Source organism: Ceratotherium simum, chromosome 26, assembly GCF_057802395.1.
Source record: "Ceratotherium simum simum isolate JZ-2026a chromosome 26, ASM5780239v1, whole genome shotgun sequence".
NCBI classification, from domain to species: Eukaryota; Metazoa; Chordata; class Mammalia; order Perissodactyla; family Rhinocerotidae; genus Ceratotherium; species Ceratotherium simum.
In genome coordinates, this window is record NC_141925.1 from 41,974,309 (window position 1) to 41,998,243 (window position 23,935).

At 61.7% G+C, this 23,935-nt stretch overlaps 1 protein-coding gene across 1 annotated transcript; it reads left to right on the top strand.

Moving 5' to 3' along the window:
* SH2B2 (SH2B adaptor protein 2) lies at positions 1–22,715 on the top strand. The gene is given in 10 exon segments (XM_087417693.1): positions 1–216; positions 10,003–10,470; positions 10,473–10,744; positions 14,018–14,119; positions 16,164–16,255; positions 17,634–17,725; positions 17,833–17,997; positions 18,461–18,669; positions 21,540–21,711; positions 22,194–22,715. Coding segments are annotated over 9 exon segments (1,887 nt in total). The 5' UTR covers positions 1–216; positions 10,003–10,031; the 3' UTR covers positions 22,538–22,715.
* Positions 22,716–23,935: the final 1,220 nt, after the last annotated feature.

Sequence of the window (23,935 nt, forward strand, 5' to 3'; positions counted from 1 at the left end):
GAGCCGCGCCGGGGCCGCGCCGGGCCGGCGAGGAGCGCACGAGCCTTCGAGGTTGTGGACCAGGGAGGGAGAAGCTGCCGCCAACGCCGACTCTCGCCCGCAGGGAGCCCGAACGCCCCGTGGGCCATGAGCCGCCGGACCCGGGGAGCCCGGCGGCGATCCGGGCAGCGCTCCGCCGGCGCCCTGGCCCGCCCGGCAGCAGCTGCGCGCCTGTAGGTACGGCCTGCTAGTCCTCAGTTCCCTCGTCCGCTCGTCCATCACTCCGGACCCCGTCCGCCCCTAAGGGCGCGCGTGTGTGTGCGCACGGCTGCCCCGGGGAGCGCGGCCGCACGCGCGCTGGTCCGCGCGTGTCGTCTTTGTGTGGGCGGGTGGGAAGGAGCGCGACGAGGAGATGCGCCCCGGCGGGGATCGGTTCCCCGACCCCCATCCCGGGCCGGGCGGGAGTGGCGGGAGGGGCCGAGCCGCCTCCGGAGCAGCTGCGCCCCCGCCCCTTCCTAGGTAGGGCATAGGCCCCGCGGTGGGGCGAGAGCAGCGAGCCCCTGGAGGAGCGAGACCCCAGGAGGAGTCTCTGGCCAGGGGAGAGGGGGCGCCGAGGTCTCGTCCCTAGGCTGCGGTGGCGAGGGAAGGGCCAACCTGGAATGAGGGTGCGGGCCATGGGAGGAACCCCATCCAGACCACAGTTACCGAGCCGGTACGCCCTCCATTTGGCCCAGGCCTTCTTTCTCACGGTCACCATTCTTGACCCGCCCACCCCGGGAGCTCTCCGGCAGCCTCCGATAGAGAGGAGGACCGCCGAGGGTGCCCGAGAGGCCGGCCCCTTTAAGAATGGGCGGGTTCATGCCCTCCATTCAGGCCCTTCTGCCTCGGCCATTGATGAACCTGCCGGCAGCGCGGGGCCCGGGAGCCGCGCCAGCCCAGCGGGCGGAGGCCAGAGTGAGACAGAGACCCGTCCGGGCCCCCGGCAGCCAGGTCTTCAGCGGGGAGAAGTCTGCAGTGACTGGGGCCTCTCGGGAGCCGCGCAGGGTGGACCGGGCAGCCTCAGGAGTGACCGTGAACATGGAAAGGCCAGAATCTATGCTCACACCAAGTTGGTGCAGGGGAGAGCCTCAGAGCCTAAGCTGGGGTGAACCCTACCTCTGCCTTTTGAGCCTCCATGGGGATGATGCTGCCCACCTCCCAGCTGGGGAACCAGCAAAGGTGTCCCCCCACACAGGGCACTGGGCACCTCTGGGAGAGCTGAAGGGCCAAGGGGGCGGTTTCCCGCAAGAGGCTTTGGCTCCCTCTGTTGGGAGCATGATCTGAACCACCCCCACCCCACCCCCTACCCGGCTACTCTGCCCTCCACTTTGAACAAATCTCTTCCCTCCCGGCTCCATCCAGGAGGCCAGGGGTTGGGGGAGTGACCTAGAACCTTCAGCCCCAGGAACTTTGGGAGGGGTCTGGCAGTGGGGGCAGTGCTGTTTGGCTGGCATCGGTCAGGGTGTTTATGGAGGTCTCTAAGGCAGAGTTTCCCACAAGCTGCTTCCTTCTCCTCCTCTCCCCCTCTAGAAGGCGTGAGTGATGGTGGGCAAGGGATTCTGATGCTGGGCAGTTGAGTGGTTCTAAGTAATTGAGGGTTATTGGATATGGTTTTTCTTACCTTTTCTTACCTTTCTTTTCTTTAGACAGATTGTGGGAAATCTGTCTAAAGTTTCTAAATCCCTCCTCTTTACTTAGTGAGTCTCCTAGGGAGAACCCCTGCACACACACCCAAGGGTGGGCCTCCCTAGGGGATGTTGGAGGTGGACTCCCACCCAGGTGGAGCCTGGGCCCCCCAGGGCTGAACGTTGGTTTCAAGCTGACTCGTGCCAGCCTAAAGGCGTCTGTGCTGCTTCTAATGTAGTCTTCACAGCAGCGCTGTGTGTTTGTTACTATCATTATCCCCATCTTGCAGAAAAGGAAACAGATTCAGGGAGGTGAAATGACTTGCCCAAAGTCACTCAACCAATAAGCCAGGCCTCCAAACCACTTCTCTCTGACAAGAGCCTGGTTCTTACTTCTTGTGCTGTCTACGCATCCTGGCATGCAGGTGCCTTGGGCCTCCTGGCTGCTGTCCCCATGGGGTTCTGGTCCAGTCTTGGAGCCCACCTCACTTCCTGCTCCTCACTGTCCACATGGGACCGGAGGGGTGGTGGCAGCTTTGGAGTCTAGGGAGGTTTCTCTTCCCCCCTCACCTGGTTGGATCTGTTTCTATGGCTGGGCTCTGTCCCAGGGGAGAGCAGGTGTCACTCCTCAACATAGAAGAGGCCCAGCCCGCACCTGTTGGGCAGAGCGAGGCAGGGCATCAGTATGTGGGAGGACAGCATCTTTTGGCCCCTTGGGCTGGTAGCGTTTGGGCTCCATTCTCCAGATACTTCCGACCCTCTGTGTGGGTATAACACTCAGCTGGGGGCTCACGGTTTGGTGAAGACAGGCCACAAGCCATGTGGTGTTGTGGAGGGGTCCAGGGTGGAGGTGGGGACAGGACAAAGTGGGCGTTGCCAAGGCCTCCATGGGCTATCAGGGCAGAGGAGTGGAGTAGGTGGGGCATGGCCAGGCTGGATGCTGACACTCCGAGCGGAGGACAAGCAGGGGTTGGAGGAAGAGGATGTGTTAGAACTTGGATGTGGTGAGTTTGAGGTGCCTGGAGATCAGCCAGGCCGGGAGTTCACCTGCTCGGAGAAAGGCCCAGGGAACTTTATAAACATCCGCAGTACCCAGAGTTCCAGGAGACTCAGAACTGAGGGGAGGCGCTGGAGGGCTCAGTTAGGAGTCACTGGCATGTGTGTCATGAAAAAGCCAGAAGGCAGACGGGTGGGCTGAGTGGTGGGGGTTGAGGGGGGCATCCTGCAGGTTTCAGGGTCTGGGCCAGGGGCCAGGGGTCTGAATCCGAGCCTAGGTGAGATCCGTGGCACCAGGAGAGAGGGAGAGGCTGTGAGGCTCAGGCCAAGGCTGAAGAAGGGGGTGCCTCTGCTCTGCAACCCCAGGAGGGCAGGGCCAGTGCGGCTGAAGCCATCCCGGGTCTGCTCCTCACCCACAGAGCCTGTCCAGGAACTGTCCAGCGCCAGGTGCTCCTGAAGGAGGATGGGCTTCCCTCCTAAGCCCCTAGGCCCTAGTAGCTTATTGTCCTGGGCCCCACTCCTTGCTCATCTGACATCTACTTCTTGCAGGGCCCAGCTTTGGGTTCCCCTGCTCTCCAGCCTGTCAGAATGCTTCCTCTTCTGAGGGTAGGCCTCTCCTTTCCTGAAGTAGGGCCTGAGTCCCCTCTCTGTGCCCTCAGAGTGAGAGCTCCCCAGGGACAGGCCCCTGTTGGGAGTAGCGTGTGCTATGGAAAGGGACAGATCTGAACTTGGCTCCATGCTCCCCTCTCACCCATTCTGTGGCCCTGGATCAACCCGCCTGGCTCCTGACACATAGTGGGAGCCCAGTACCAATCCGGTGAGCTGATGGGCCACTTGCCAGAACCCCATTCCCTCATCTGTACAGTGGGAGAATCCTCTCTTCCTGGCAGGGAAGATGTGAGGGGAGAAGGGTTTTAAACAGGGGCATAGCCCAATTGGATGTGGGTTCTAGAAAGATGACTTTGGCCCCAATGTGGAGCCTGGATTTGTTGGGCGTTGGGGGTCAGTAGGAAACAGAGAAGCCGGGAAGGAGGCCTCTGCAGCCATCTGCCCAGAGCAGAGGGAAGAAAAAAGGGAAAGGTTGCAAGACATTTAGGAAGTAGAAGTGGAGGAGCTTTGATTGTTAAACACATTACTTATTTCATCCTCATGACAGCCCTTTGAAGTTGGTGCTGTTATTACCCTCCATTTTAACAGATGAGGAAACTGAGGCTCCGGGAGGCTGAGTCACTTACCCAGGGTCACATAGCTAGGAAGCAGAGGAGGTGGGATTCAAACCCAGATGGTCTGGCTCCAGATCTCGGGCTTTTAACCATTCCCCTGTCCCAACGTGTCAAATGACTGGATGTGGAGGTAGGGAGACGCCCAGGCAGTGGGGCCTCTGTGATGGGAGCAGCTGCAGGTCCCAGAGCCAGCGGGACTTGTCAAGGTTGGGGGCATCCGTGAAAGCTAAGGGGCTCAGCAGAAGGGCTTCCACCCTCCCACAGTGGCGGAGGCTGGGGGTTGTATGAAAGGCATGAGGGTGTTCTGGGCACAGGGCAGCTGTACCATCTTTAATAGCTGCCTCCCAGCGATGCTGCTCAGCACAGGCAATCTGGGTGGGAGAGCAGGATGGTCCCACTTTACAGCTATGGAAACTGATGCTCAGAAAAGCCAGAACCACCTGAGTGCCCCCCAACCCCAGTCATACTGGGGCAGAGTCCCAAGGGGTCTTGAGCTGCACCTGTCACTGGTCAGAGCTCCCTCCCATCCCCACTCTGCAGCAAAGTCCCAGCAGGTTCAAGGGTGTGAAGACCAGAAATCATGCCCACTTCTGTCTTCTGCCAAGGTCGTGGGGGGAGCACAGATATTCTGGATGGGAGTCGGGGCGGGGAATTCCAGCCACACCCCACTCTCGCAGGAACCTTGGTTCAGAGCCTGCCCCGCGGGGACGCTTTCTGGGGGTGGGGTGGGGAGTAGACTTGAGAACCAACGCCCAAGGACCCAACAGTGAAACAGAGAATGTGCCCTGTGTACTCCATCCGCAGGGGAGAAGACTCAGGCAGCCAGCAGGCAGAAGATATCCTGGCTGAAGGAACAGCCTGCCCAGAGGTTGTCTGTGCCCTGCAGGGGGAGGGGTGCAGAGAGAGGGCTGAAGGAAACTGCCCCACAGAGGCCAGGAGAGCAGCTGGAGGAACAGCAGGATGGAGGATGGAAGGAGCCTTTGTTGTAAAGTGCAGGGGTGGGTGGGCCAGGCCAGGCCAGTGGTCCTGAGAAGCCCAGAGGAGAGGACCTCAGTGGGCGTGGTTGGGGCCAGCTTCCCGGAGGGCAGGGAAGAGTTGTGTCTGCTGCTGCTCTGAGCACCCAGCTGAGTGAAGGTGCAGAAGAAGGGTGGGGGATCTTGATGGTGGAGGATGCTGCCCAGGTCCTGCCCAGGGGCAGCCTAGCGGGGCAGCCTGTCAGGGTGCTAAGTGGCTAGTTTGCACTGTGGAGCCTCCTTCCCTTCCCGGGGGGTCAGTTGTCTCCTGTGGTGGGGAGGCTGGCTCAGCTGGGCTTCCCCAGAAACATGGATCGGTGGCCCCTGCCCCCCTCCCACGCCGCCGCCCACTGTGAGGTGGATCGATTGGTCTTCCCTGGCCCATTAGCTGGGGTGGCTGGGCCGCCTCATCAATATGTTAAGGAATGACCTTGCCGTGGGGTCCGGAACTGCGTGCCAGCGGAGGTGACAACTGGCTTTTTTTCTTTTCCAATTGTCAGCGCTATTTTTACCGCCGGAAGGCCAGCCGCCCCCTCTCCCCGGCATCTAACCCGGTGGGGTTGGGGGCTTCTCCCGTCTGGGTTCCTGGTTAGGGGTTAGGAGAGTCCATGGCTTGGAAAGGCAACAGGAAGGGACTCAATTAGGCTTCCCCTGCCCCCCCATCCCCTGCTCCACCTCCCTGAAGCCCTATTCCGTCCACTTGGGCCCTGGCTAGATGGGAGAAAAAAACATTTTTCCAGGAGGAGAAGCCAGACAGCCCAGCTGAGCCTCAAAAAACCCCAGGGTGATGAATTGGGGGAGGGTAGTCTGCCCACTCAGGGCCCTGGGGGGCTCCCTTTGTCTCCAGCCCCCATCGTCATAGAAAAAGCCTGTGAAGGCAAGAGGCAATCCCCTGCCTGCCCCTATCCCAGTGGGGTGACAGTGGGCCCCGGTCTTCAGTGTCCAAGGGCCATGACAGTCAGGGGCCACTAGAAGCCACCACTGCAGCACCGCATTTGTTTGATGGGAAGCCGAGGCAGTGCAGATCTCCCACTGCCCAGTCAGACGCTGTCCCGCGCTGACTCAGCACGTCTTTTCTGGTTCCCTGGGGCCAGAGGAGGAGGAGCTGGGACCCTGTCCACAGAAGCAAGAGGGCCAAGGACCACAGGGACCATGGGAGCTCAGGGAGGCAGGGCTAGTGTAGGGGGAAGATTTCCTAGAAGAAGAGAGGTTTTTACACAGTCTCAAGGCCAAGTAGAATTTGAATACTGTCCTGCGCTGCATAGCGACGTTTGGGTCAACAAGGAACGCATGTGCGACAGGGGTCCCATAAGATCAGTCCATGTAGCCCAGGTGTGTGGTGGGCTATACCACCTAGGTCTGTGTAAGTACACGCTGTGATGTTCGCACGACGAAATCGCCTAACGCTGCGTTTCTCAGGATGTATCCCATTGTTAAGTGATGTCCAACTGTAGTGGGCACAGTGAGGAAGGCAGTCCAAGCTGGAGAGGGACACAGGCAAAGACTGAGGTGGGAATTCCCAAGGAGCCCCTGGAGGAGGAAGAGCCCAAGCCAGCTGGATTCAATTCATGAACCTTCCAGGCCAGTCCGGACAGTGGGGGCCGGGCAAGTTCGTCCACCCTGCTTCTGGTGCCTCTGGGTTCCACTCCCCCTAAAGCCAAGCCCTGTTCCTTGTGGCTCGCAGCCTCCCCTTCACAGTGACCCATGTCTGGGCTTCAGTCTCCCCATCTGTACTAGGTGTGGGGCTCCCTGCAGGCCCTGCTGCTTGTGACTTCTACCTCTGGCTGCTCAACCCTGCCACACAGAAGCCCCAGCTGGACCCAGGGGACACCGAGGACTGCTGTGCTGGGCATCAGGCCCATGGGCCCCTGGCCAGCCAGCAAGGGGGGGCGGTCAAGGCAGGCCCAACCTCCCAGTGCCTCCCGGGCCAGTCCCTGCCTGGGACATGGCCACAGCCACTGCACCCTTGACAGATTCCTCTCTGAGTTCCACCCGTACCTCCAGGGAGGGCTGGCTGGGACCCACCCTGCGAGAGCTTCTCTCCAGGGCCCTGTCCCTTCACTCTGCCCCTTCTCCCTGCCAAGGATATTACCAGCCAGCAAGAAGAGTGGAGAGGGACCGGGGTTGATGCCCAAGCATGCCACACGGGGACTGACTTCCTCCCTGTCCCCATCTGCCCCATCTGGGGGTGTAATTATGTCAAACAGGGGCATCCACATTTGATGCTGGCTCCCTGCTAGCCCTTCCCAGGCTGCCGTGTCACGTAGTCTGACCCTCCTGGTGGTCCCGGTGGTCCCAGTGGTCCAGGGGGAGCACTGCCTGCTGGGTAAATGGATGGGCTTGGAGCACAAGGACAGGGCCTTGTGGGCTTAGCTGCAGGGCTTCCTCCCCACTCCCACCCCCAGAATGCCCCCTCTCCGCAGGTCAGGCCAAGGCCTTGGCTCTCCACCTTCCCTGGAGGCCTCGGTGGTGGTGGCAGGTGCATTCCTGCCACCACTTCCATTCCTGGCATATGACTCAGGCCTGCCTTCTGCCCCTGAGGAGTGCCTGCCTGTGCCAGATGGGGACTCAGACGTGGAAACAGACACCTGGAGCACCCTGCAATTGGCCCCATGCTATAGGGACAGACAGGAGGGGACTGTGGGAGCCCAGAGGAGACACTTATGCCACCTGGGCAGGGGAGGCAGGGAGAGGTCAGGCAAGGCTTCCTGGAGGAAGTGGCCCCGGGATTAATTATTGAAGGATGAGTAGGAATTAGCCAGATGAAGAAAGGAGGAAGAGCAGGGTGGGAAAAAGGCCCAGCATGAGCCAAGCTTATGGGTGCCTCAGCCCCCATTCTCCTCCACCCCCTCCCCCCAAGTCCTAAGTCTGCCTCCAAGTTATTGCTCATGCCTGCAGTGAGGTCACTCTGCGTCCTCTCCCCGGCTTGAAGCCTGACCCAGGCCACGTGTCCTCCAGGAAACCTTCCTAACTCCCTGCTACCCTCTCCCCCAGCTCTGGGGCAAGAGTCTCTGAGGAGACCTGCTGGTTTGCAAAACTATCCTCTGTGCTAAGTGGCCTCATCAAGTGGCCTGTTTCCTCCCTGGGGCTGTCCTGTGGTTATTGACTGCAGACCGATGGCCGATGGCCGAGGCTGTCCCAAGGTGAGAGGGAATTCCCACGGTGCCCTATGGCCCAGAGGCCCCACAGATGATCTCACAGAAGTGGGGCAGCTATTTTTACCGGTGTTTAATTACAGAGTTGGGATCCCAGAGGAGAGACGAGATGGTGCTCCCAGCAGCTGCGAGGGAAGGGCCATGCCGCGAAATGTGGGGATCCAGAGGGCCGGGGAGGGCATGACCCTCTGTCTCAGTTCCCTTAACACTGACCTGGCCCCCTCAGACAGGGACTCCCCAAGGCAGGGCAGGACCACATCACCCCACTTATTCTCCACGGGTAATTTTCACCCTGGTCTGGGAGTTGGGGGGAATGCATAAACACAATGGGCTGGGCCTATGCCCCCAGGGGTGATGCCCCCTTGGGAAAGGAGGAAGCAAGGCCCCCAAATGACTGGACACACACCATGTAGTTTGGTGATCCGGAGTGATGAAGGACCGAGGGACCCGGGAATAGGAGGAGGAAGCTGGGGTGAGGAGATGGCTAGGATTCTGGATTGGCCTCTTCCAGAAGGTGGGATCTGGATGGGAGCTCTGGAGGGAGCAGGATTCCAGGAGTAGAGTGTAGAGCTTGCAGGCTGCTGTGATGGAAAGAAGTCTGAGGAGGCAGTGCCTTCAATGCCAGGAGGAAAAGTGGTCATCCTTGATCCACACTGGGAGATGACCCCCAGGTCCTGGAGCCAGGGTGAGAATCCCAGGCCTGTGACTAATAAGCTGTGGGTTCTCAGGCCCCGAGTGGGGGCTTAGGCAGTGACAGCTGTGACATGCCTGGGGTGCCAAACACATTCATTTGTTCATTCAGTGTTTACTGAGTGCCTGCTGTGTGCCCAGCACTGGGGACACAGCCACTTAGAAGACTGTCAAAATCCCTGCCTTGTGGAGCTGGCATTTTCAAGGGAAGGGTGCGGTAGGGGGTTGGGGGAAGGACAACACAACCAAGCAAGTGAATAAATGGTATGTCAGGTGGGGCTAAGCACTACGGAGAAGAGGGAGCAGAGAAAGGGCATGGAGCTGGCCTCACTGGTGGAGCAGGAGCATTCCTTATTCTCAGTAGGGTAGTGGTCAGGGAAGGCTATTGGTATTAGAGCAGAAACCTGAAGGAGGTGAGGGAGTCTGGGGGAAAGAGCATTCCAGGCAAGTGCAAAAGAGAATCGCAAGTGCAAAGGCCCTTGGGTGGGACCCAGGGGTGGCCAGAGCAGAATGGGCAAGAAGAGTGGCAGGAGATAAGCTCAGAGAGGCACAGGGAGGCAGACCAAGTGAGGCCTTGGGGGCCATGAGTAGGAGTCTGGCTCGTAATCTGAGTGGAATGGGAGCCATTTGCAGGATTTTGAGCAGAGGAGGGACCTGATCTGTCTTATGTTTTAAAAATGATAACTGGGTTCCTGGATGGAGGGCAAACTATAGCAGGGTGAGGTCGGGTTCCTGGGACCCAGTGAAGAAGCTGCTACAGGACTGACGGCAAGAGAAGGGGTCATGTGGGTCCCTGGACAGCAGCCTGGATGGGAGGAGTGGAGGAGGGGTTGGGCTCCTGGCATATTTCACAGACAAAGCCATGAGCATTGCACGTGACTTCCTCCTGTGCACCGGGCTTTGGGAGCCCTCAGAAGAGGTTACCTAGGGAAGCAGGGTTATTGGAGGCTCATGGGGACCCCACTTCAAGGCACCTGTCATCCCAGCCTCCTTGGCCGGCCCCAGGAAGGACCTTGGGGTTCCCTGAGGCTGCTGTTTGAAGAGAGAGTGAATGGGGGTCTCTCCTCCTGCAGAGGCCGCCACCCTCCTCGCTGGTGGTTCTTCCCTTCACACATTGGCGCTGCTCCAAACGACTGCATGTTGCAGCCACCCCCCAACACACAGCCCCAGGGAGCCCTAGGGGAGCGGGGCCACAGTGCGGGGGAGAGGAAGCGGGGCACGAGGGGATGGGGGCGCTCTGGTCACAGGACAGAAGGTCACTCCACTTCCTTGTCGCCCGCAGCCGCCGGGAGCTGCGATGGATCGGGAGCCATGAATGGTGCCGCCCCGGTCCCGGTCCCGGTCCCGGTCCCGGTCCCGGTCCCGGACTGGCGGCAGTTCTGCGAGCTGCACGCGCAGGCAGCCGCCGTGGACTTCGCGCACAAGTTCTGCCGCTTCCTGCGCGACAACCCGGCCTACGACACGCCCGACGCTGGGGCCTCCTTCTCCCGCCACTTCGCCGCCAACTTCCTGGACGTCTTCGGCGAGGAGGTGCGCCGCGTGCTGGTGGCCGGGCCGGCGCCCCCCGACGCCATGGAGCCCGAGCCGGCGGGGCCCCCGGCGCTCAAGGCGGCAGCGTGCGGCCACTCGCGGAGCTCAGAGGACGTGTCGGCGCACGCGGCGGCCAAGGCCCGCGTCCGCAAGGGCTTCTCGCTGCGCAACATGAGCCTGTGCGTGGTGGACGGCGTGCGCGACATGTGGCACCGGCGCGCCGCCCGAGCCCGACGCCCGGCGCCGCCCCGCGGACCGCCGAGCCCCCGGCCGAGCCGCGCGACAAGTGGATGCGGCGCCTGCGGCTGTCGCGGACGCTGGCGGCCAAGGTGGAGCTGGTGGACATCCAGCGCGAGGGCGCGCTGCGCTTCATGGTGGCCGACGACGCAGCCGCGGGCCCAGGGGGCGCCGCCCAGTGGCAGAAGTGCCGGTTGCTCCTGCGCAGGGCCGTGGCCGGCGAGCGCTTCCGCCTGGAGTTCTTCGTGCCGCCCAAGGTGAGCGCCAGCCCTCACCCAGGGGGACGGTGGAGGGGCGTGGGCAGCAGCTGGGGGGACCAGGGGCAGGCTCCGGGGACCGCACTGCCTGGTCTGGTTGGCAAGACGGAGTATGCAGTGTCAGGGGCCTGGGAGGTCGGCCCACTCTGCCTCTCGGACAAGTCACCCCTCAAGCTCTCTTTCTCTGCCTGTGAGGTGTCAAAAGGGCTCTCTGGCTGCAGGAGGTGTTCTGGGGTACTATTCTTGGTGGTGGTGGAGAGCCTGGCTGCCTGCCTCTCTCTCTTCTGCATCTGGGGCCCCTGGGTGGCTGGAGCCTCCCAGACAGGAGGCCTGGGGGCATGAGGGCAGGGAGTGATGTGGTACACTCAGAGAGGGCCCCTGGGGAGGTCTGTGGCTGGTCTCCAGCTTGGCTGCCAGGCTGCAGCCAGGCGCCTGCCCCAGTGGCCCTTTTCTGGCCCAGGTTTCAAAAGCTAGGCTTTTTCTGGCTGTCACCAGCATTGCTGCTCCCCTGAGCATCCCATGCCCACCTTGGGGGCTTGCCATCAGAGCCCTGGGGGCAGCTTCGGGTCTCCTCCAGGGTGGCCAACCTGCCTTGCCTGGAAAGTGGAAGTAGCTGTAACAATAGTGCCTGCTTTCTAAGAGCCCACTGCGTGTGTGGCCCTAAGCCTGGTGGGCAGGCTCATCTTTTCAGTACCTGGCAAGGTGGGCATCGTGGTCCCAAGGTCACAGAAGAGAAAACAAATGAATACTCAGAGAGGGGGTATGGCCTGCCCAAAGTCACACAGCTGGTGGGTAGCAGAGCCAGGCTAATCATACCCACCCCCCTGGTGGTCCCGGAAATGAAAGGAGAGTGGAGGTGGAAGTTCCTTGTGCTCTGGGAGGCTGGGAAAGGTGGGAGATTGTGCTGGTGCAGCAGTCGGTGGCACCCCTGAGAACCACCCAGGGCCCCACCCACCTCTGGGCCCGCTCTGTCCCCGGGGGCCTTCAGCCTCCGTGAGTCTCAGCTCTTTCTCCATCTCCCAGGCTGTCAGGACTCTGGATGCCCCTCCTTGCTTATCTCCACTGGAGGTGCAGGCTGTGGGCTCCCCAAGGCTGGGTGCCCATGAGCTGCATGAGAGGTGACTTCCTAGGGACACGTTTTACTCTCTGAAGAGCTTTCTCACCAAGTCCCAGGACCCGCAGACTTCCCGAGGCCAGAGAGTGCCCCCACCTTTAAGTCCCTGAGAGGAATCGTAGACTACTAAGCCCAGCTCCACTGCTTGTCAGACAGGGAGACCGAGGCCCAGGGAGGGCTGGGGAGCACGGTGGAGCTTGCCCAGGGTCACCCAAAGGGCAGAGGCAGAGGCCGGGGCTTCAACACTCTGCCTACGGGCCCTGAGTGGCAGTCGCAGCTGCCCGGCTGTAAATAGTAGCAGCGGCTGCCCTCGGGGAGGGCATGCAGCAGCTGCTGCCTTCTCCCTTAGTCCTCCCAGGCCCAGCATTCCCCGCTGGCCGAGGGCAGGGTTCCTGAGGGGTCACTTTCCCAACCTCTGAGGAAGGCAGGTGGGTTCCCTCCCCCTGATCTGGCCTCAGACCCTCCTTTTGTCATGCAAGTGTCTGTGGATTCAGGAGTGAGCCTGGTGGGAAGGTGGATCTGACCATGTAAGGGCTCAGCTCAGGTTTCCCAAATGCGTTGGGTCCCAGGGTGAGTGAGCCCCACAGGGCCCCCCTGCTGACAGCCCCCACTGCCTTTTAGTCTTGTTCTCCCACCCACAGTACCGATCTCCTCTCTCCCCTGGAGGCCGAGCTGCATCCTCGGAGCAGACAGGTGCCTGGGGTCTGCAGGCTCAGGGGCTCTTCCCTGGATCCTCAGACTTCCCTCTCACACGGCCCCATGAGTCAGGTCTCCGGCCTCCTGCCCCCTCATCCTGCAGGAAGAGTCTCCTGGACCCCAGGTCCCCTCATAGCCCTATGCCAGGCCAGCCCTGGGGACCCCTGGCCATTGGGGAGCCACCAGGGAACCAGTATTTGCAGGACTGGATGGTAACCCTCAATGGGGTGCTCTGGGGGCCAAGGAGGGGAGGCCTAGGCTACATAAGTTCACCAGGCAGAGGAGCCCTGAGATGGGCATTTCTGGAGGCATGAGTTGAGTGAGCAAAGGCCTGGAGTCTGAAAGAGCCCGACGGCTCTGTCCAGGGAAATGGGGTATGGCTGGAGCAGAGCGGAGGCAGCTGGCCGGGACACACAGGCCTCAAACGCCAGGCAGGGGAACCAGCACCTCCAGCCAGCAGGAGCCCAGCTGACGTCCCCAGTCCAGGCCTGCACTGCAGACCCCGTCTGCTCCAGCCACTCCAGGATTGGGGCCCCTGCCCCAGGGGCTAGTGGGATGGCCTGCCAGGGTCAGCTGAGCCCCTCAGTTACTGCTGCAAGCCCAGCCCTGGGTCCGCTGGATGGCAGCCAGCGCTGCCAGGAGTTCCCATCCGCCTACCCGCCCAGCGTGTGGCCCTTCCTTTTCCTCCTGAGAAAGTCCCTGTCCCGGAGCCCAAGCCGTGCCGGGAATCTCAGTCTCAAGCCAACCCCAGGGGGCCTTAGGGCTGTGGCCAGGAGCTCTGGGGCAGAACGGGGAGGGCCAGGCACACAGTGGCCCTCCCTGGAGCCCTGACAGCTCCCCCTGGTTGAACCCCATGCCGGGCCCTTGTCCTCCACCGGGAGACACGGCCCTGCCCGCTTCCAGGAGCCCTGTGCTGAGTTGGGGGCTCCAGAGCCGTGCTCTGGGAAGTCTAGTCTAAAGGGGGAGACCAGCATTTTTTTTTAAATGAACTAGAATAGACCAGAAAATACCACACTCCATCACACACAGTCGGGGTAAATATTGTCTGGTGAAACATTTGTTTCAGAGATATTTTTACCTATGTGTGCACCGGGTCACAAGGTCAAATGTATTTCTTACTATGGGTCAAGGTCAGCAATGTGAAAACCAGAGATCTGGTGAGTGCCCTGGGCGGAAAGACAGCTGGGGCGGAGTTCACCCCTCAGGGCTCACAGGTGGGAGAGTCGGATGTTAATGCCAGCTCTGTCCCTGACTTGCTGGGTGACTATATGGGGTGGTCCCTTTGTTTCCCAGAAACTCCCTCAACTTACCCATCTGTGAAATGGGGATTGAAACACCTCTAGGCCAGGGCTGCATGGCATTCTAGGCTGAGGGCTGCTCTGACCTCTGGGAGGAGGAGAGGGTAGAGGGTTTCAGGAGGCCCTGAGGCCTCTCTCTCACTACCCCTTCCTCTGGCCTCCCAGGCCTCCAGGCCCAAGGTCAGCATCCCCCTCTCAGCCATCATCGAGGTCCGCACCACCATGCCCCTGGAGATGCCGGAGAAGGACAACACGTTCGTGCTCAAGGTGAACCCCACCCCGGGCCCACAGATCCTCTGGCTGGCCCAGGCCACCTCGCTCCGGGGTGGCACAGCTTGAGGTCACTGTAGGGGGAGTGAGGTTAAGGGGCCAGCAGCAGGGCAGTGGGAAGGGAGCCCTGATGGGGGACCAGGACCCTCCACAGATGTCTAACACATAGCTACGTCTTAAGTCTGGACTTGGGTTCTAAAGCCAAGTGCCCCAAGTGCCCCACCACCTGGGCCCCTGTTCCCATTTCCTCCTGGGCCTGGGTGAAGGTCCTCTGGGTTTCACTTCCTCCCCTCCCTTCCCCGACCACAGCCAGCACACGCCCACTACCCACCCCATGGGTGGGAACGGTGGCCAGCCTGCAGCAGTTATGCAAATCCTCCTGTCCAGGGCACTGGAGTGTGGGAACCCGCCTGGTCCCACAGAGGGCACAAAGGCGCTGAGGGTGGGCTGGGAGGCACCCTGGTGGGTCTGGGGGCAGCTCGTCCTTTTCCCAGGCCCATGTCACTGGGGTGGCCTGCTGGGGTTGCTGAGGACACGGCTCCAGGCTGCCAGGGCTGTGGCCCTGTGCCTCCTCGAAGGATTAGAGGGTGTTTGTGAGCCAAGTCCCCAAGGAGGCCTGGCCTAGTCCCGGCCACCCAAAGCTGCATGGAGCCCCACCCTCCCCTCCAGGCTCCTGGTTGGGTTTATGTTTTCACTCGTCCCTATTTGTTTAGTCACGAACTCTCTTATTCATTTAGCAAACATCTGCCAACCCCATGCCCTGAGTCACCCCAGGCCCTCCCTGCCTGGCATTCTCACCTGCGGGGTGAGACAGGTCTGGAGCCTCGCTGCCCACCGCTGGTGGCCACTGCGCTGTTGCTGATGCTTAGGAGCCCTGAGGCAGAGGGGCTCACCTGCTGGCCCCACTCTGGGCCTCAGTCTCCCCATCTGTTCAGAGAGGGCTTGAAGGCAGTCCCTGCATTTTTTTTTTTTTTTGAGGAAGATTAGCCCTGAGCTAACATCCATGCTAATCCTCCTCTTTTTGCTGAGGAAGACCGGCTCTGAGCTAACATCTATTGCCAATCCTCCTCCTTCCCCCCCCCACCCCAAAGTAGATAGTTGTATGTCATAGCTTCACATCCTTCTAGTTGCTGTATGTGGGACGCGGCCTCAGCATGGCCAGAGAAGTGGTGCGTCGGTGCACGCCCGGGATCTGAACCCGGGCCGCCAGTAGCGGAGCGCCGCACTTAACCGCTAAGCTCCGGGGCCGGCCCAGTCCCTGCATTTTAACCGAGCCACAGACAGGAACCTGGGAGCACAGGGCCTTAGCTTCACGGAGACCTGGGTCAGGTCCCAGCGCTGCCACTGAGTGCTACTGTGACTTTGAGCAAGTTACCTCACCTCTCTGACCCTCAGTCTTTTCATCTGTACAGTGGGGAAAACATACTGCCCCTCTTACAGGGCTGTTGGGAAGAATTCATCAGATAATGTTTGTGCAGGGTGGCACTCAGGCCTGGCCCACAGCAGGGGCTTCTTCCTCCTCTCTTCCCTTCTGGAGGCTGTTTATCCCTGGGGCGTGGCCACAGAGCTAGCGTGGCCAGGCACTAAGGCGTGGGAGCCCCTCAGCTCAGGGTGCTAGGCCAGCTGGCCCCTCAGTTGACTAGAGGGTTGTGGTGCCCTTTCACCCCATCTCCAGGCTGCCAGGTCATGGGTTGGGGATGCTGGGCCACCCGTCCCTTGCCCAGCCAGCATGGCCTCCTCCTCAGAGGCTGTGTCTGCAGGACCCGAGGACCTGAGGTCAGCAGGATTTGACATCATCCCCAGTGATCCCAGTGGTGGGCCCAGGAGGGAGGGGCTGCTGAGAAGATGGGCTGCCGCTCCCCCTCAGGACCCTGGCCTGAGTTTGGGGTGGTACTTGATGGTGACCCCACTGTCTTCAGGCTCTCACCCCAGTGAGCCCTCATGGGGGAGGGGTGGGCTGAGCCATTTGTCCTGGGGTCTGGAGCTCCCCGCTGAGGCTAGAAGTTAGGGTACTGGCTGTGATCTGGACTCCTGGCCCCAGGTGGAGAACGGAGCAGAGTACATCCTGGAGACCATCGACTCCCTGCAGAAGCACTCGTGGGTGGCTGACATCCAGGGCTGCGTGGACCCCGGGTGAGTGCCCAAGCCGCCCTAGCATGGGTGGACAAGAAGGGGCCGGGCTGGGGTGTGACCTTGACCCCGCCTTCACAGGGAGCAGCTTTCTGGGGAGGGCGGGAGCTGAGCTCGAGAAATGGCATTGTCTCATGGCAGTCCTATCCAGGTTGGTGCTGGCAAGGATCATCTGAGCCCCACCCCCACCCCAGCAGGTTCTGCGAGGCCCGCTCTGCAGGGCCAGGGCCTGGGGACCTGGAAGGAAGTTGAACCAAGTCTTGTCCTCACCCCAGGGGAGCCTGAGACCACTAGGAGATAGTCAGTGATGGGGTGAGCCAGAAAGGCCAGGCATGGGAGACAGAGAAGAGACCCCTCGTCCAGGCCTGGGGCTCAGAGATGGTCTGCTGGTAGAAGTGGTCACCATCTCCGAGTTTTAAAGAAAAAGTGGGCCTGAGCCAGGCAGAGGGGCTGGGTGTGGGGGAGGGCAGAGAGAACAGCCCAGCAAAAGGTATGGAGGTGTGCGAGAACCTGGGACTAGCAGGGAGCGTCAAGGCCTTCAGGTAGCTAGAATTAGGGCTGGTGAGGAGGGGACTCCGATGAGAGCCCAGGAAGCTGGTAGGTTGGGGGCAGTGGGGAGCCATGGCTAGTAATAAACAGAGGGCAGCTACGGTCAGCTGTGTAAGGAAGAGCAGGGTGCACCGTCCAGGAGCATCCGAGGCCAGGAGGAGGAGGGGCAGGTGGGCCGGCACTGAGCATTTGGCAGCAGCTCTTTGGGCTAATGGGGTAAGCCAACCCCGGGGGGAGGGGCTGCTGCTCTCTAATTAACAGCTTCATTTAAGGAAGCACAATTAAAGTCCTGAGCGCTTCCCAGGCCCCCGATCCCCAAAGTGGTTGAAATCCCTCCCCTGCCACCCTCCCAGCCATCTGCTCTGCAAACTCTTGCCCCAGCCCCTGCGAAGGTGAACCACACTTTATAGTATTTCAGAGCTGGCAGGGACCCAGACACCACATGTCACAGATGGGAAGACAAAGGCACAGGGAAGGGGGCTGCCCAGGCCTCACCCACCACCGTGCCCTGCCACCATTTGAGGGACTCCATGGGATCCCAGGAGGAGGCCAGCCCCTTGTGAGTTAGTGGGCAGGGGCCATGTGGCCTCAAGGAGGACTGTGCCCACTTGGAGACCTAGATGTCTCCATATGGCCTGGTCACTCACATGGTGGCCACAGAGCAAGCTGAAGGTATGGCAGAGGGACAGGAGGCAGAGGGACCCCAGGGGAGTGGAGGGCAGGATGGGGCTGATGCTGCCATGGAACTGTCAGCCACAGCCTGGCTCCATGAGCAGCCCGTGGTCCAGGTCCGTGTCCCACAGGACATGGTTGTGCTTTCTTGCCTCCACAGGGACAGCGAGGAAGACACCGAGCTCTCCTGTGCCCGGGGAGGCTGTCTGGCCAGCCGCATGGCCTCCTGCAGTTGTGAGCTCCTGACAGACGGTAGGTGGGGGCAGAGCTGGCTGGAGTAATGGAGGGCAGGGCTAGAGGGGTGGTCACTCAGAGATGGCCAGACCGACAGACATGCCTCTTACCTGCCACTTCTCCAGCAGTAGACCCGCCCCGGCCCCCAGAGACAACGGCAGCCGTGGTGACAGCCCCACACAGCCGAGCTCGAGATGCCGCCAGCGAGTCCTTGGTCCATGTCCCTCTAGAGGCCTTCCTGGAGACCCTGGAATCCCCGGGCGGCAGCGGCGGTGACAGCAATAACACCGGTGCGGTGGGGGCAGCCTGCTCTCCCTGCCCCTCCATCCTGCGCCCCTACCCCAGGCCACGGGCACCCGAGGGCTCCTGCCAAGGCCCTTCCTGAGCCTCAGAAGCTGTGACATTGCATCCCACGGGATCCTTTGCACAGAGGCTCTGTACTTCTGGCTTTTGTAGGCCAGTCCCAGAATGTGACTCCTCCCACAGGCCCTAGTTCCAATAGAAAATGCTAGGGATGCGAAGGGTGGGAACCAGGTTTGGGGACAAGGAGCCTTGACCTGTTCCCAGGTTTGTTGCTGACTTAGAGAGTGACCTCAGGATAGTCCTTCTCTCTGTGCCTCAGTTTACCTCATATGCTTAACTGCCGTGTTCTAACAGCATTTTACATGCAAAAACCCAACAACATGTTGCATCCCTTCTCTCATTTATTTGCCCCCGCTCCCCCCCGCCCCTCACACTGTCATCCCTCTGCAGGGGAGGAAGGAGCAGAGCCAGAGCCCGAGGCCGAGCCCGCATTGGAGCTGTCCGACTACCCCTGGTTCCACGGGCCGCTGTCACGGGTCAGGGCAGCTCAGCTGGTGCTGGCGGGTGGGCCCCGGAGCCATGGCCTCTTCGTGATCCGCCAGAGTGAGACTCGGCCGGGGGAGTACGTGCTGACCTTCAACTTCCAGGGCAAGGCCAAGGTGAGTGTCTGGAGTGGGTGGCACAGGGGCAGAGTGGCCAGCCCTGGGGAAGGGGGCCGAGGTGGCCCTGGTCCCGAGGCTGCCTTGGCATCCTGGCGCAGGCTTCACAGGTGTAGGTGTGGCATGACTTCCCACAGGCCTGCTCTTTGAATCACTCGCATCCCTGCCACACCTCTCTGAGGGGTGCGGTCAGCCCCAGACGAGGCTTCTTCATTATCTGGATGGGGAAGTCGCCTGCTGGTGGCCAAGCCCGGAGGAGGCCGGGTCCTTCTGAGGGTTTAACTTGGACCCTGTGCAATGGGGATCATTTTGCACTGGGGCTTCTGAGGATCTCCTCCCAGAGCCACCTTGGCGCAGGGCTGGGGTCAACCAAGGCCCTCCTGCCCCACCTACCCCCAGACAGCCCCTCTTCCTCCCTGCTCAGGTCAGTTTACCAACCCCTCCTGGGCCCCAGCTCTGGGCCAGGCCTGTGCTCAGGCCAAAGCATGTGGAAGGGAACCATGAACAGGGGGGCCCTAGAGGCCAGGTGGGAGAGGAGGAGCTGGGCCCAGCAGGAGGGCTGCGCAGGGTCTGGGGGGCCAGAGGAGGAGGGGACCTTGACCTGAGATGGGCCGTGGACGGAGAATCCTGGAGGTGAAGACAAGTGGAAGGGTGATCCTGACAGGGCACAGCACAGGAGTGACAGTGCACCCAGAGCGTGGGATCTCGAGGAGGGGCATTGTGTGCCGATAATGACCTAAGGTGCAAAGGAAAATATGACAGGAAAGTCAGATGATTGTGTGGGGGGGCGGGGTACAGTGTGGCCAGGAACCTCAAAAAATCCCCCATCCTGTGTTCCGATAAGGAAACAGAGCTGCCCCGGCTCCTCCCAGGACGGGGTTCCCGTCAGTCCCTGCTGGAGGAGGGGGCACCCCAGGACTCCTGCTCCAGGCCTGCACTGGTGGTCAGTGTCCCAGCTCCCAGCTGGCCTGGCACAGCCGCCCCCCCCCAACTCCCTGGGCCTCTCCTCTTGGCGGGATTGGCCCCACCGTGGAGGAGACAGCACCTCCCCAGGGACACCTCCTTGGAGGGCAGCCGCCCTTACCAGTTCCTCCAACAACCAGGCGCTTAATGCTGTTCTTGGCAGCCCGAAATTGGCTTCTTGGCCAGCACCACCCCAGGCAGCCTCCCTGGAGGGCCTGGATCTGACTCACGCCTAAGCCAGAGGCTAGGATGGTGCCCAGCCCACCCTGGGGCATGGGGGGCGGGTAGTTTGGGGGAGAGGAGCAAGGCAGGAGGCTCCTCTCCTTCCCAAGGCAAGACCCAGCTTGAACTCGCCCCAGCTGCTGCCCTCTCAGAGCAGGGTGACTCGGCCCAGGGTGGGGTAAGTTAGTGATGGGGTATAACAGGACCCCCAGCTTCCTGCTTGCACACCTCCTGGGAAGGAAAACCTCTGCCTTCCAAGGCAGCTCTTTTCACCTTCAGATAATAAATGTCTGGAAGGTTTTGCTGAAGATTGAGGTGTACCCACCCCCCGGGGCCCAGCTCTGCCCTGGGCCTCGGCCCCCAAAGGCCCTGGCCAGATCTGAGGCTGTGGTGGGACCTCACTATGCTGTTCTTCTCGGGCCAAGCCCCAGCCTTGGGCTGCCACTAATGCTCCCTGGGTTTTCTCCCACTGTTCTGGCAACTTCTGGCCCTGCTGAGTGACAGAACTCACTCCTGGGGCCACCCCCCCCCAGGAGGGGGCATGGTGCTTCTCTATCCTTTATATAGGCAGCTAGGCCAGCTCCCTGTCCTGGGCTTGGGGCCATGTGCATACCCTGAAACCTTCCTATCAGCGCCCCTCTTGCCACACACACCCCAGTGACAGCCATTCTTCCTCCTGTGGGATACATATTGAGCAAAATAGGGCTGAAGCCAGAGACCTGTGGCTCTCCACTAGAGACCATGGGCCTGTGGCTCCTCTCCCTGAGGTGCCCTGCCCCATGTGGGCTCTGGAGACCCAGGGAGGAACCAGTGGTGTTCCTCGTGCTCCAGGCACTCCCACGGCAGCCCAGTTGAAAAGCACTCACATCACTCCGTGGCCAGCCTTGAGCCACCCCTCTGGCCTTGGCTCTTTGGGCACAGCAGGTAGACCGCTAGCCTTCAGGGTGGGAAAATCACACAGCATGAGTTCTCCTCCTAGCTCTGTGCCCTGTGATTGTGGGTGAGGCACTCCCTCCCTGTGCCTCAGTTTCCCTATCTATAATATGGGGCTGTAATCTCTACCCTCTAGGGCCTTTGGAGGACTAGATTTCTTTCTTTTTTTTTTTTTTGTGAGGAAGATCAGCCCTGAGCTAACATCCATGCCAATCCTCCTCTTTTTCTTTGCTGAGGAAGACCGGCTCTGAGCTAACATCTATTGCCAATCCTCCTCCTTTTTTTTTTTTCCCCAAAGCCCCAGTAGATAGTTGTATGTCATAGTTGCACATCCTTCCAGTTGCTGCATGTGGGACGCGGCCTCAGCATGGCCGGAGAAGCGGTGCGTCGGTGCGCACCCAGGATCCGAACCTGGGCCGCCAGTAGCGGAGCACGCACACTCAACCGCTAAGCCATGGGGCCGGCCCTGGAGGACTAGAGATGGGGGGTGAAGGGCATGATGTGGGTGCTCCTGGCATAGGGACAAATGCCTGCTCCCTTCAGTCCCAACCTGGCCGTTACCCCCATTCCCCACCCCCACCACAGAAGTGACCCCCCCCAAGATGGGGTTCACATGTGAGGGGGCCCCAGCTCTGACACAGCCCCATGTGGCCTCTATGAGACTTGGTCCTCCCAACCACCCCTAAAGTCACTTGCCCAGCAGGTGGCCAGTCCAGGACCCCACCAGTGATCCCACCCACCTGTGCCCACAGCACCTGCGCCTGTCCTTGAACGGCCACGGGCAGTGCCACGTACAGCACCTGTGGTTCCAGTCTGTGCTGGACATGCTCCGCCACTTCCACAGCCACCCCATCCCGCTGGAGTCAGGGGGCTCTGCAGACATCACCCTGCGCAGCTACGTGCGGGCCCAGGGCCCCGCATCTGGTAAGACGCCCCACCCGGCCGTGTGGTGGGCAGTGGCGGAGGGAGGCACCCTTAGGCTGCCACCCTGCATTGCTAGCCCCCATGGGATGAACACCAGCGCAGTTGTGAGCAAGCCGGACCATCCGGCTGGGAGGGAGAGCGGCAGCCCCACAGGTCCGGGTCCTGAGTGGCTCCCGGCGAGGGGAAGTGGTCCCTCAGAGGCAGCAGGGGGGATTCCCTAGGCCCCTGCACAGTGGGGCTCAGCCCAGAGCTGCTGAAGGAGGGGCGAGGGCAGGCCCCGTGCAGGCGGGCTGACGCCCTCTGCGTGCACTGCCGCCCACACCCCTGACCTCCGTCCGCCAGGGAGCTGGGCTGGAACCAGAGGGGCTCATGCGGGGCCGGGCTCCTGTGTGACCCAGCCCCCACTCCTCCGGCTCTCTGGACCCGGGGAGTGGGGACGAGGGTGGCCGGGCTCGACCCTGACGGGCGGTCTCCCGTTGCAGACCCGGGGCCCGCGCCCCCCGCCTCGCCCGCGCCCCCCGCCGGCTGCAGCGAGCCGCCCGGCCAGCACTACTTCTCCAGCCTCGCCGCCGCTGCCGCCTGCCCTCCCGCCTCGCCCTCGGAGCCCGGCGGCGCCTCGTCCTCGTCCGCCTCGTCGTCCTCGGCGCGTCCGGGCCCGCCGCCCAGCGCGCCCCTGCCGAGGGCCCGCTCCCGCAGCGCGCAGCAGCAGTGCTGGAAGCGCCTGCTGGAGGCGGCGGGGAGCGCCGACGAGCCCCCCGAGGCCGCGCCGGGCGACGGATCGCGGGGCCGCACGCGCGCCGTGGAGAACCAGTACTCCTTCTACTAGCCCCGCGCGGCGGCGCCAAGGCCCTGGGGCCACCCGGACCACCAGACCCGCCGTGCGACCGCCCACGAGGCGTCCACCGTCCGCCCAGCGGACATTGCCGGCCCCAGCCCGGCGCTCGGTGGGAAAAGCGAAGCTCTTCAGTGAAGACATAAATGTTATTAAAGAGCCTGTTTTAGGGACTGCACCCGGCTCTCCTGTTGTCCTTTCTCCTCTCCTGGCCTCGGGCACCGCTCCTTCTGGGACTGCGGGGGAAGGGGAAGCCACACACGGGACCCTCTTCGAGCCCACCCTAGCCTGGCGCCTGCCTGGCCCCCACCAGCTCTGTCTTAGGGGCCCCAGCTCCCCGTCGGGCGAGGAGACAAAGCACCTGAAGGAGGCGCAGAGATAAAGCGCAGCCGAGAGCGGGGCTCAGCGAGTCCGCCCAGGGCGAGGGATTGGGGCGGGGGCTTCAGCGGAAATGTGAGCGAGAGAAGACTCGCTGTAGCGGCCTAGGGGCAAGAACGCGGGGTGGCGGGGAGTGGGGGGAGCGGGGGTGGCGGTGGGAAGAGGAGGGGGGCGGATCCCTGGACGCAGGCACATGATGAATGAAGGGTGGGGAGGAAGGCCAAGTCTTGGGGCTTCGAATGCCAGGATGAGGAGCTGGGCCTCCCAGGAGAGAGTAACCGTGTCCTTGGGCAGGGCAGTGGGGTGGTGGGCAGGACGACTCCACAGTAGCCCGTGGGAAGATTGGGCAGTGGGAGAGACTGGGTTTCCCATGTTTGACCTAGACTCAAACTCGAAAGCAGTCTAGAGGGCCCTCCCACCCCCAACCCCACCCCCAACCCCACCCCCCCCACCTCCCCATGTGTCCCTGCAGGCAGAGGTCCAGCTGTGCTACCCCCTGGAGACGTTTCAGACCCCCCCAGACAGCTAATCCTCCTGGGACTGCGATTGTGGCACCCAAGTGCCCTTCCCCGGAGGAGGGGAACTAGCACCCTCCGTGGGCTTCCAAGGCTCTGCTGCTCCAGCTGCCCAGTCCGGACTCACAAAATGACCAAGAAGTGACTGAGCAGCACTCCTGCTGCCAGCACGGAGACCAAGGAGTACAAGGCTGTTGCTCCAGAGGCAGCCTGTACCCTGGCTTCCAGCACCTCCACCTGGGTGGCTGGGGGCTCCAGCCCCCCGTGCCGTAGTGGTTTAAGATCTACGCCGGACCAAGTGCAAGCCCCATCCCACCCTGACAGGAGCAGAGGGGGTCTGGGGGGAGGCTCAGGCTGGGCAGAGGCCGGGGGCTGGTGAGAGCTCTCTGTGGCTGTCGCCTTTGCTGAATTGGGGACCCAGAGTGTGAGAAAGCGAGAGAGGGTCCGCGTCTGTCCTGAGGATGGCAGCCAGCACTGTCCCTGAGGTGACCCCAGGTTG